This window comes from Carlito syrichta, unplaced genomic scaffold (assembly GCF_000164805.1).
Source record: "Carlito syrichta isolate Samal-C Ts95f unplaced genomic scaffold, Tarsius_syrichta-2.0.1 Scaffold107934, whole genome shotgun sequence".
In the NCBI taxonomy this organism is placed as follows: domain Eukaryota; kingdom Metazoa; phylum Chordata; class Mammalia; order Primates; family Tarsiidae; genus Carlito; species Carlito syrichta.
Window position 1 is genome coordinate 37413 of NW_007052030.1, and position 14006 is coordinate 51418.

The 14006-nt window shown below is 37.2% G+C and overlaps 1 protein-coding gene across 1 annotated transcript in view; it reads left to right on the forward strand.

The window, feature by feature from the left end:
• Window positions 1-3071: 3071 nt before the first annotated feature.
• The window catches only part of CUNH7orf72 (chromosome unknown C7orf72 homolog), a 78257-nt gene continuing 67322 nt past the window's right edge, over window positions 3072-14006 (forward strand). Inside the window, exons 1-2 of the mRNA XM_008067933.1 lie at window positions 3072-3630; window positions 13111-13208. Coding sequence (XP_008066124.1) covers window positions 3072-3630; window positions 13111-13208 — 657 coding nt within the window. The remainder of the gene's footprint in view (window positions 3631-13110; window positions 13209-14006) is intronic.

Consider the following 14006-nt stretch of genomic DNA (forward strand, 5'->3'; position numbering starts at 1 on the left):
GCGGAGGCTCCCGTGGGTCTGCGGGTCCGCGGCGCGGCCACGGCACCCTGAGGAACGCCGGCGGTTGGAAGATTCTGAAGCCGGGAGCGGAACGAGGGGCCACAAGGCCTTGCGAGGCGTCTGGGGCGGAGGAAAGACCCTCTGTATCCGCGCGGTGCCTGCGTCTCGGCCTTTGGGGGCCGGCTCTGAACGACGCACCGTGAGCACTTGGAAGTTAGGACACGTGCAGCCCTCGGAGCGTTGCCTGGACCCAGTAACGCCAGCATCCAGTCTTGCATGGGTGTGTGGCGCTTAAGGGAGAGGAGAATGCAAAACCCTTCTCGTGGAGTGAGAGGCAAACCTTTGCGCCCCAGAGAGCAGCCTGATGGCAGAACAAAGGAAACGACCGTGGATGAAATTGACTTTCGTGCATTACTCAGCCTAGAAAATCATCTTGTGTCACCAAGGTCAAAGGGCCCTACAGAACCACCTGTCAGATGTGGGAGACCAGAATGTGCCTTTCCCAAATATGAAAAACTGTTGTGCCGAAGAAAAGAGAAGACTGATGTGGGAGTGCTCTCTGTTGGCCTAAAAGCAAGACATGATGTAGGAAACGAGGGATCCTGCCCATCCCACTACCAGGGAGAACAAAGGTTAACCCCTGAAGACAGCTTCAGACCCTCATCAGCCTTGAGATGGTCCCAGAGGAATTAATATTAACAAGTTTTATTAACTAACCGTTGCCTGCCATTTGTTTGCCTACGCCCTAAGTTGCTACCTGTGGAGATTCAAAGTCCATTTCCTTTGTCTTGTCACGTCTCTAAAAACGTACTATTCTATCATTGAAGATACTAATCGGTGTGATGCATAAGTTCGTAGCGTTTTTGCTTGCACATGGAATGTAAATGTCACTTGATGGTTGACTGGTCACAGTTCCTCAACATTTGCCAGTTCTCAGTTTCACCAGTGGGAATCATCGTGTGTTAAAGTGTTTAAATAGTCTTCATCAAAGCCTAACGGTCTTCCTGAATGTGGAGAATCAGTGTAAAATGTCCCTCTTTGAAATGGCCAAACCATTTTCTCCCCATACACGGCACAGATGTTTCAAGCTGCCACTGCTGCCTTTACTCCTCTGTCAGACGGATTATGTTGGAAGTGTTAGCTTTCTTCCCACTTGAAACTCCATTTTCTATAGCCCATAAATAGCAGTAACTATCTTCAAATCTGCAAAATGCAAGGCGTATTCACAAGCACAACACGGTCACTCCAAATAACAAATGGCAAACAATAAACTCCCAACACCTCAGTGTTGCCACACCAGAACAAACGCTATGAACTTACATAACCTGATACATAAACTGAAATTCAGAGCTACTTCTTTGAGAACTACTCATTATTTGGGTTTTTCCTATGCATAAATGAAATGTTAATATTAATAAACATCTGCTTGTTTTTATTTTGTTAATCTTTTATAAGAGATTCAGTAACATCAGTATCTAGTATTTTATGGATGTGTGGCACTTAACTGGGAGGTGAATGCAGAACATACCTAGTGGAATTAAAGGTAAAGCTTTTCGCCCCAGAAAGCAGCTTGATGGCAGAACAAAGGAAATGACCATAGATAAAATTGACTTTCACCAATTTTAATTTAATTATTCAGTTATGAGCCAATAAGGTTTATTATTTCCCCTATGCAGCCTAAGAGACAGTTTATAACCAGAACTCATTTTAGAGAAACTGAAAGAGAGTCCTACTTCTACTTTTCTGCTACTGGAAGGATTTACTTAGAGAGCTGTGTTAGAGATAAATCTTAGGCAGTCGGTGCACATACATTGAAGAATAATGTTTAAGCGACTAAAGACAAAATGCCTAATAAGTGAATTGTCAGCTTTAATGTGAAGAAATGAGTGCTCCTGAATGGACTAGAAACTGTCCCTTGATATTTCATGCTCTGGCTGAGGGATTTCAAATTGACAGCCTAACCACCTAATTCCATCTCCACGTTGTTTAGTAGGATATCTCAAAACTTTAATGACTTGAGGTGGGTCGTAGATATTCTGGTTACATCACAGAAATCACCACCCCTTGTGGTCTTACAGTTGGCCTGATTTACATTTTGTGTGCCCGGCTTTCCAAAGCTAGAGTCTTGCCTGTTTTGCACTTTTTCCTCAGAATGGTGTGTGCTTTTATCCTCAAATTCTAATATGTGGAATTACTGTAATAGCAGTTTTTGTGCAAAAAGAAATTACCCAGTTGAAAAGAGCTTTAAAGTGAACTGGTCTATTAACAATTTAAATGATATCTTATTTTGTGTTGTAGACCAATAACTGCTGGCCTACTGTGGTTTTCTGAAATTTGTTAAAACTCTCATTGTTTGTACTGTGGACATCATAATAAATGTAAGGAAAGTAAAGATAAGTTAGGGTATGTCAAGGATGCACCTGTACCTTGACTGTAATTTGTCAATTTTTAAAAATTAGATATACCAATTTAACTTTAGTGTAATACATATTTATATTTTGCAGTGCGTTTAGATTTACATTTATTTAGATAGCAGTGTTATAGTTTGTCATATCTATAGAGCAACTTCTTAATTTTAATCACATATCTACTTTCTAAAAAATATATTGTCACTGAATTGACTGCTTTATATATATATTTAAATAAATGCATTTTATACCAGTAAATATCAACTTATGGAAACATTCAAAAATCAAGAAATGAACACAGTTTTCCTGAGCATTGAGGAGAAAATATCATGGAAATATTACTACCAAGCCCATTTTTGTTTTTCATAAGAATCAAATTATGATGTAACATAATAAATGGTTCAGTGTTAGAGTTCCAGCTGTTGCCAAGCAACAAGGACTCTGCATTTCTTTTTCATCCATCCCTTTACTGCCCTATTCTTCCTTTGGTGAAGAAAAAATTTTACCTTAGAAAAAGAAATCCTCCACCAACATTTACAAAGCCAAATCAGTTTTTTACTAGACTAACCCTGTTTTTCAGTTATTGGAAATAGAGTTTTTATAAAGAGAAAAGAGTCATTGGAAGCACTTAATTTATAGTCATAAGTGCTAAAGAGAAAGGCCATGGATGTGGAAGTTCATTATACCCCCGGAAAGATAAGTATCCCTAAAAGATCCATCCTTTCAGGAACAAAGGCTGTTGAGAATAATGACTACCCACACTACTGTGATTCCTTAAGAAAAATGAATATCCCTTTTGTGAAAGGATTGGAGGATCGACATAACTATGGCAGATTTGAAGAGAAATGCAACCCTGCTTTTCTTAAATTTCACCCTTATCCACCTTCAGTCCTGCCAGACTATCATTTACACTATCCTTATCCCCCACCATTTGGGCCAGATTATCCATTATTTCCACTTCGGGATGATGTGCCCTTAGGTGATCCTTGTTCAGGGTTTATGAGTCCTGGTGGTGATGGTGATTTAAAGCCTGGCATTGGCAGAACGATCCCAAACCTGGTGGATTTCAGTGATGTGAAACCTCAACATCGAGTTCCTAGACCAGACACAGGATTTCAGACAACAGTAAAGAGGCAAAAAATTCTATCAGAAGAACTGCAACAGGACAGGAGATGGAATTCTAGGGAAGTACAAGACATTTCCATCAGAGCAAGACTTGGAGGTAAATAAAGTAACATAGAGTCTATTTTATAAATACTCAAATGAAGGAGGAGAGTATAGATAAAAGATTCTGCACTTTTGCAGTTAAATTAACATAAAAGTATAGATCTAAACAAGGTTTTCTTATTTTAAAATTACAGACTAAGAAAAAAGTAATAAGAATGATATATCATTTATATACCTATTTGTAAACAAAAATGGATTTAAATAAAGCACATTCATTAGTTTCAGTGATCAACACAAAGTGTATAACATTATTTATTCCAGATATATGATAACCTTATTTTACCACAAGGGAATTTATGTATCACTTTGATAGTTGTATAGCAAACCTTCATATCTGTCTCCCTCAAAAAAATTAATCTGTGGATGGTTACAAAAGTTTTAGGTTACAAGGACTGAGATAAAACAGGAAATAGTTAAAAGTAAAGTGTTGGGTCCAGTAAGAACAGGAGCTGAGATGAAGTAGCTACTGCATCAAAGGCTCCACAGCCCTGGAGACAGCACTGATGACCACTTGCCGACATCAGCACTATGTTTCTCTGTAAAAATTCCCCTAAGTGCCCACAGGCCTGGGCTATAGGTGATGAGAAACACCTTTGAAGGAAAACCATGGGGACTATTTCTTGGATGAAAGTTGTCTGGCAGGCAAGGAATGAAAAGAGATTAGCAACTGAGCTTATGAAAAGAAATTCTTCCAAGAAATTATAGGTTGAAGAAATGTTTTAGTAAAGCTAAAACGGTATTAACAGACTGCACCAACAATTCAGAATAGGGTATAGAGCTTATTTGTCCCATGTATTTTACTGCATCAGTACAACAGAAGAATTCGGAGATAGACTCTTGAGTCAGGTTGTCTGGGCTTGAATCCTGGCAAAAGTTTATTTCCTCTATGACCCAGGGCTAGTTACTATTTTCTTTATTCCTGGGTATTCTTACTTATAAAATTCACATGATATTAATACTTTATAAGATAATAGTGGGGTCCACTTGATGTAATTCATGTAAAAATATTTTGAATAAAGAACTAATAAATGTACAATTATATAAAGTCCAGAATTTTTAGTTTGTTCATACATAAATTGGGAATAATAGTACTTCTCTTGTACAGTTGTAAGAATTAAATTAATTAAGACTTGTAAAAGGCTTAGCAAAATCCCTGCAACCTGATAAAATATTCAATTAATAGTAGCTTTTATTATTAGCTATTAACAGTTTCAAAGAGTAGTACCTGTAGTTTGAGGACTGAGTTCAGTATAATTTGCCTTAGGCTTTAAATGCCTTTGCCGATCCTAGAAATAATCATTAATTATACATGAAAAGTACTATCGGATTTTAGAAAACCTAAATGCACATTATTTTCAATACATTCTGATAAAGAAGGACATCTCAGAATTAATTACATCACACACCAGTATGCTCTTCAATGAACTTTCACAAATAGTGAAGCAAAGATCATAAAAGATTATATTGCTGACTACTTCTTGCCCAATCCCAATCTTGTCTTGGCCTTTAACTGAGTTCAGTACTGCCTTTTTTATTCCTTTTAGCTCTCTTTTTATCTGCCAATCAACTATTCTAAACTTATCCTAATTATATTCAAACATTTCACTGGACACTGCCTCTCATTGCAGAAGATGATCCAGTCACCCTTATCATGAAGGAAACAGCTTGTTGTCTATTATCACTTCCTTAATTTTCCTCGCCTTCAGCCTCCTGATAGCAACATTTATACCTCTTTGAGTGTCATTCTGCCTGTTTTAAGTCATTGTCTTAGCTCAGGCTTCTATAACAAAATATCAAAGACTGGGTATCTGAAACAACAGACACATTTCTCACAGTCCTAGAGGCTGGGAAGTCAAAATTCAAGGAATTGGCAGATTCGGTTCCTAGTGAGAACCCTCTTCCTGGTTCATGGAAGAAACTTCCCTTTCCATGTGTTCTCATATGAGGAGAGAGAGAACACACTTGCTCTAGTCCTTCTTTCTCTTCTTTATTTTATTTATTTATTTTTGAGTTGGAGTTTCATTCTGACACCCATGCTGGAGTACAATAGCATGTTTATAGCCACCGCAGCCTCAACCTGCTTGGCTCAGGTGATCCTTCAGCCTCAACCTTCCAAGTAGCTGGAATTACAGGCATGCATCACCACACCCAGCTAATTTTTTGATTTATTGTAGAGATGAGGTCTCACCAGTTTGCCCAGGCTGGTCATGAACCCCTAGGCTCAGGCATTCCTCCCGCTTCCACCTCCCAAAGTGCTGGGATTATAGTCATGAGCCATCATGCCCGCTTTTTCCTCTTCTTTAATGAACACTAATCTCATCATTGAGGTCTTGCCCCCTCAACCCTTTCTAAATCTAATTACCTTTCAAAGGCCTCTCCTCCAAATAACATCACATTGGGGATTAGTGCATCAACATATGGATTTTGGTGAGACAAAAATGTATTCCATAACAACCGTCTTAACCATTTTAAGTGTATAGTAGTTTATTAGTTTTAAGTATATTCACATTGTGCAACTATCACCACTCTCCACATCCAGGACTCACTCCATCTTGCAAAACTCAAACTGTATCTAATAAACAACTCCCTATTTCCCTTCCTCCAATGGACCCTGACAACCACCACTATATATTTTTTTAACTATGATTTTTTTTTTTTTTTTGGTCTCACTTTGTCAGTCATACTGGAGACCAATCACCTGAGCACAGCTACTGCAGTCTTAAACTTCTGGGTTCAGGAGATCCTTCTGCCTCAGCCTTCCAAGTAGCTGGAACTACAGGCATGCACCACCACACCCAGCTAATTTTTATCTATTTATTGTATAGACAAGGTCTCATCAAGTTGCCCAGTCTGGTGGCAAACCCCTGGGCTCAGGCAATACTCCTTACCTCCACCTCCCAAAGTGCTGGGACTACAGGTGTGACCACTTTAGTTTTCTTACGTAAGTGAAACCACACAGACTTTGCTTATTTCACTCATCATAATGTTCTCAAGGTTTATCCATGTTGAAAAATATTTTTTCAAGACTGAATAATATTCCATTTCACGTACATACCACACTTTGTTTATCCACTCACCCACTGATACACACTTGAGATGATCACCTTTTTGTTGTTGTGAATAACACGTCTATGAACATGAGTTTACAGATTTCTCTTTGACACATTACTTTCAATTTCAAAAGTATAAACACTGGATCACATAGTCACTTTATGTTTAATTTTTTTTTTTTTGAGTTGGAGTCTCACTCGGTCGCCCAGACTGGAGTGCAGTGGCCACTCCTGGCCACCACAACCTCGACCTGCTGGGCTCCGCGATCCTTCTGCCTCAGCCTTCCGAGTAGCCGGAATTACAGGCGTGTGCTACCACGCCCGGCTAATTTTTTGATTTATTGTAGAGATGAGGTCTCGCTGCCCAGGTGGGTCTCGAACCCGCGGGCTCAGTCAATCCACTCACCTCAGCCTCCCAAAGGCGCGGGATTACAGGCTGAGCCACCGAGCCCGGCTTATGTTTAATTTTTTAAGGAACTATCATACTGTTTCAAAAGGGCTGCAACATTTTATATTCCCACCAACAGTACACAATTTCGCTTCCTTTTACTGATAGAGTAAATCCCACTTGGCCATAGTATATAATCTTTCTAAGTTGCAGTTAAATTCTGTTTGCTAGTATTTTGTTGAGGATTTTTGCATTAATAATCAGTATTATCTGGGCTCCTCTTCAACTTTTTTTTTTAAATGTAGAGAGAGGTGGTCTTAATTCTTTTTAAATGTTTGGTAGAATTCACCAGTGAAGCTACCTGGTCCTAGCTTTCTTTGTTGGGAGGTTTTTGATTGCTGAGTCAATCTCCTCACTTAATTATAGATCTGTCCATAGTTTCTATTTTTGGGGGATTTGGTCTCAGTAGATTATGTTTCTAGGAATTTGTTCATTTTATCTAGGCTATTCTTTTTGCTGGTATACAATTATTTATAGTACTGTCTTTTATTTCTGTAAAAACAGAAATATTTTCTTTCTGGTTTTATTTCAGTCTTCTCTCTTTTTTATTATCCAATCTAGCTAAATGTTTGTTAATTTTTATCTTTTCAAAGACTCAACTCTTAGTTTCATTGATTTTCTCCATTGTTTTTCTATTTTCCATTTTGTTTATGTTTGCCTTAATCTTTTTTTTTATTCCTTCTGCTAAATTTGAAATTAATGTTTTTTTTTTCTTTTTCTTTCTCCTTGAGATTGAGTTGTTTATTTGAGATTTTCTTTTCTTTAACTGTAGGTGTGTATCACTATGAACATCCCTCTTAATTCTGCTTTTACTATAGTACAACCCCATATGTTTTGATACCTTGTTTTCATTTTTGTTTGTCTCAAGATGTTTTCTAATGTCTTATTTGATTTCTTTTTTGATCCAAAGACGACTTTTATTCAATAGTGTGCTGTATAATCTCTACTCAGTTGTAATTTTTTTCATGTTTCTTCTGCTGTTGACTTCAGTTTCATTTCGTTGTGGTCAGAAAAAGATACTTGGAATGTTTTCAGTCTTCTTAAATTTCTTAAGCCTTGTTTTGTGACCTAACTTATGATACATCCTAGAAAATAATCTGTGTGTCCTTGATAAGAATGTGTATTCTGAAGCTATTGGGCGGAATGTTGTATATTTAATAGTTCCACTTTGTCTGTATGTTACACAAGTACTCTATTTCCTTATTGAGCTTCTGTCTTGATGTTCTATCTATCATTGAAAGTGTGATATTAAAAACTCCTGTTATTATTATATCACTGTCTATGTCTTCCTTCCATTCTAATTCTCTTGACCTTGGTGAACATCTTTATGGCAGTTATTTTTAATTCTCTGTCAAGTAAATCATATACTTCAATTTTGTTAGGGTCACTTTCTGAAGACTTCTTCCTATGTTTGGAGCATCTTTGGCTGGGTCTTTATTTTCCTGGACTCTCTGTGTAGGTGTTTGCACATAAGACAAGCAAACATTTCTTCCACTTTTCGTAAACTGGGCTTCTAAAAGAGAACACTTTGGGGCTAGCCAGAGATTTGGGAACCTCTGTCAATTCTCTTTTTCCCTGAAGGAATATGAGATTTGGGATTTTTGTCTTCTTTCTCTATGACAAACAGAGGGGAGCTATGGCATCTATCATACCAAACTGACATTTCCATTCTCCCCCAGGCAGCTACACTGTGCCAGACCCATCAGAATTTCAAGACTAGTAAAACCTTTGCTAGGTTTTTTGACAATGCCAGAGAATCTGGGTTGCTGTGTCAACTCTTTTTATGACCTGTGGCATCTAGATCTATGGTGACTACCTCTAAATCCAGTTCTATGATATCTATAAGCCCAAGCCACTGTCTCTGTCTTCCCCCAAGTGGCTAAGCTATGCTGAACTTCAGAGATTCAGCACTGATAAGATAGATACTAGTTATTTGGGTAATCTCAGAGAAGTTGGTGCAGTGGACACATGGATGAATCAACTCTTTCTTTTCCCAAGGGGAAGCTGACAGCTGAGTTTTTTGTTTGTTTGTTTGTTGTTTTTTGTTTTTTTTTTAATCTTCTCACTTTGTGCTGAGCAGGGGGTAGAATCTATGACATCTACCAGACAAACTACCATCTCTTGGTTGTGCCAAACCCATCAGGGCTTCAGGACTGGCAAGACAAGAAGCCAGTCCTCTGGGGAGCTCCCTTGGAAATGGGATGCAGAACATGTGAACCAACTCTTTTTCTCTTCTGAGTAGATCTGGGAGCTGGGGAGCAGGTCTTTTCCTGATTACATGGCACTGCACTGGGGCAGGAACTCTACAAGAAGGTTTCATACTCCAGTCTCCATATCAGCTTCAGTAAGTCTGGCTTTGCTTTCTCCTGAGGTGCAAGAATCTTTCACTTAGTTTCTAAATTTCTCACAAAGATCATTTGTTCTTGAATTGTTGCTGAATCAGTTTGTTGATTGAGGGGAGGAGACTCAGAACTTCCTACACTGCCATTTTGATGATGTCATTCTCCATCACTTTTGTTATGTTTTGTTTTCATTTTTATTTTTCTAAAGATAATTTCTAATTTAATTTGTGATTTCTTAATCCATTGATTATTAAGTGATATAGTGTTTAATTTTCACATACTCTTAATTTCCAAGTTTTCCTTCTTTTATTGATACTTAGTTTTATTTCATTTTGACTGGAAAAGATACTTTGTATGATTTCAATTTTTTTAATTTTTGAAAAATTGTTTCGTAGTCTAACATTTACCCTATTCTAGAGAATGCCCATGTATACTTAAGAAAAGTGTACACTGTATTCCACTCTTGTTGGGTGAATTGATGTTAGATCAAATTACTTTACAGTGTTGTTCAAGTTATCTACTTTCTTATTAGTCTATGTCTGATTATTCTGTCCATTATTGAAAGTGGGATATTGATATATTCAACTATTATTGGAGTGTTGTCTGTTTTCTCTTCAATGTGTTTTAAAGTTCTGTTATTTAGTGCATATAAATTAGAAAATAAGAAAACAGCACAGAAATCAAATAAATCTAAAGTTGTTTTTTAAAAAAATCAGCGTAATTGACCTACTTTAGGTATATTTTTTAAAAATTCATGGAAAACTGCTCGTAAAGGCTATATTAGGTGTTACAAAAACCTATCTTTACCAATAGAGAATAGAAAATACATGAATAGGACAAAAATACATGGACTATCCCTTGACAACTTTCTCATATAATACAGACTTGCATTCCTTAAAAATACCATATTATGATTTTTTTATCACAGTAACAGAGTCTATGGGAAAATGTGGCACATGACAGACTCCTTCAAACTCACAATTTTGTGGGTTACACATGGAACCCAATCACAATAAAAAATATGGTTTTAAACATTTTAAGTTACTAAGAAACAATTATTAATTGCTAATTTGACCACTTTTAGTCAAAAACTGAACATTCCACACTATGTGGGCAGATGCGATCATACATTATCCATCATAAAATGGGCAAATGCATTGAAAGAATCTCAAAAAAAAAAAAAAAGAATTTCACTGAAGCCGAATGCAGACTCTCAAAATAATGCTAGGTGGTACACTGATGCTGATGGGTTCCTAGAACACTTACCTAGTGGGGAAACCTGTACTACAAGGAGCCCGCCCTTCAAAGAGTAATTCTGGTTTGGGTTTCTGTATCAAAGAAGATACGGAAGCAAAGGAAAGGAAAGGAAACCATACTTATACCTTCATTTGATGACTCTAAGCTGATAACTGTAATTCACTGTCCTGTTTCTTTACTTCTATTCTGGCTTAAAATCAGAATTTAAGTTCCATTGTTTTCCTACCTTGCTCCTTTTCCAAAGGCTCCAAATAATATGGATAGCACAAAATGCCATCCCTTTGTTCTTGGCACAATAGATGTCCTGAGGGTTTCCTTTGCCCAGCTGTTTTATAAACAGAATTGTTCTCATGGTTCTCAAAACTGAAATAATCTTGGGATTCATTACTCTTTTTACCCTTTGCCATTGCCTCTCACCTTTGTGTCTGTATTAGTTTTCTTTGACTACTGTAATTAATTGCCTCAAATTTAGCAGCTTAAAACAAAACTCTTAATGAGTTCACAGTTTTGTGTGTCAGAAGTTTGGGGAAGCTTATCTGCGTCTTCTGTTTAGGATCTAATAATGCTAAAATAAAGATGTTTTCTTTCTTCTTATCTAGAGGGCCTAGGGGGAAATCTGCTTCCAAGCTCATTCAGATTGTTATCGAATATAGTTTCTTGCATCTGAAGTGCCTGTTTCCTTATTTATGGCCAGCCAGTGAACTCTCTGTATCTAGAGGCTAGATGTTCTTCTCATGTGATCTCCTCTATATTCAAAGTCAGCAATGGTGCATCAAGGCCTCCCAACACTACTATCTGATTACCCTTTTAAATCCACAGACTATCCAATATCCATTTGTTTTCCATCCCATCCTTGCCAGTCCCCTTTGCAGATTCTGTCCTGATTTCTTAGTCAACTATTGACTGAGTCATCATCATCAACATCAGCATCATTATCATGAAAATGCTATTACTACATTAATATTACAAACACTACTAATATTACAACTACTCATTAATAATTAATAAGCATGTTGATCACTTTAACTACATGTCATAGTTTGCCCATTCCCTTATATTCGCTAATTGTAGTTTCTATAACTTTGACAATAGTCATTAAAATGAGGAAAATGAGACTCAGATGAGTTAAATAACTCATGTGGGTCACTCTCGCACCCAAACAAGAACATGTCTACATTATTAGGCCTCACAATATGCTGGAGTCTGTTAAAAAGCTCTACCTGTGTGGGGTCCTTGGATGAACATGGAGCTCCTGTGCTTTCCTACGGATCTCTTACAATTCATCTCCATATTTCAACCTCTCTGTACTGTCCACCTAGATAGCAAATTATAGCTGTTAAATTTACATTGTACAGAGCTGGATTAATTCATGGAACAAAGTTATGATGTAGAGGACCAAGTACCAAGTCCCCACAGGGTAGGAGAAATGTTCTCTATGGAAATCACCAGAGGTACTACCATTATCTTCACCCATACGAATCACCTATCTAAGCCAGATAAAAATCTCTCTTATTAAATCTTCCCAGGGACAATTCATCTGCAGGTTAAGTCCAAGGCTTTCATGTCCTCATCCTGGTCTACTTTCCTTGCTTGTCTTCTACCATTTCCTGTCTACCATTTTATGATCTAGCTGTACCTAACATCATGTTATTTTTATACATGTTATGATGCTCTCACAGGGCAGGCCTTCCATTGCTTATACTGTTTTCCTGCCTACAATGACTACCCTTCTCTACTTTTTAAATTCAATTCCTACTTAGTTGTCAAGATTTGGTCATGTGTGTTTTTCAGGAAAATGTCCCTGAGTCCTGACAATCTGGTTGGACTAGACAGTCTTCCTATGTGTGCCCACAGAATTCTGGGCTCAATTATTATAGTAGATAACACGTTATGTTGAAATTATCTCCTTACATTTCTATTTGCTCATGGGCACCTCAAACCAGAAACCCTCATTTTCATCTTTATATATTCAACAGTTTCCACTTATGGTACTAAAATACTTTTTGAAGGCTGATTTTATATTTGCCAGTTTTTTAAAGGACCTCTAATCTAGCACTAGATCAATTATCTGCATTTAACCAGACTCACTTTGTGCCATTGCCATCCTCAAGGTATCAAATGCACATACACAGATTTATAGTTACAAATAGGTCTCTCCCAATAATAACTAATGAATAACAAGTAATTCTGCTCACATATAAATTCCAAAGTTATTCTCTTCTCACTGTTGAGATATCCAGAAAAGTTATTAGTTAAACCATTATAAATCATTTAGCACCACACAGTTTAGCTTTCTAATAGGAAATATTTCTGTTGAAAAAAAGAATTTTTTATTATTTTTTAACCCAAAGCACATGCATTTATATTTTTGCTTTCAGGTTGGACAAGCCCACAAAAAGTTATTCCCTTACAACCTCTTCATGAAGGATGCTCCATAAATCACACATATACATTTGATGAGGAAGCAACGTGCACAGTAAGATTTTCTTGCTGAGTAATGTCACACAATACTTATAATTAGTTTATTTTGTACATGTGTTTGATATTTTATGTCCTAGATGAATAGCTACTATTTATAAAGTGTCTTTTATATTACAGGCATGGTGCAGGCCTCTGCAGTCAGTGTATATTCTGCAGTGCCTTGTGTCATTCCTACAACAAGATTATGGGGGAGTGAGTAACAAAGCCTGCTGGTGCCCAACCCAGACTCCCTTTACTGTCAAATATGCCTTCCACCAGTAGCATTGAGTGATGACCACCAAAAGGTCAACAGCCACCAGAATGGAAGACTCTCATGTTGTCCCTCTCAGAGTTTGGTCAGTGACTGACTTCTTTGAGGAACAGGCTAAGGCTGGTCTCCAGCTGGGACTGCATTCTTACTAGTTGACTTTCCTTGTCCTTGTCTACTCTTCTTGTTCTCCTTCACATGAGGGCACTTGAACAACAATCATGTCTCATTTCTGCTTCCAAGCAAGATAGTGTTGTCATTTATTTATTTTTGGGGAAAAGTGAAGTGCAATGATGTTAACTTACTGGTTTTTTTATCTGACAGATAGTAAATATAAAACCAAAATTTAAACCTAAATATTTCCTGAATGTAAGGATTATGTTTTTAATCATTTTCCTGTATGGGTTTTATAGTCTCTAAGCTCTTGACATTTAAATTAGGATACTTGATGACTCTTAAGAAATACATAGATTTGAAAAGATTTTTTTAATAGCTTTACTGAAGTATATTTCACATACCATAAAATACACTTATTTAAAGTGTGCA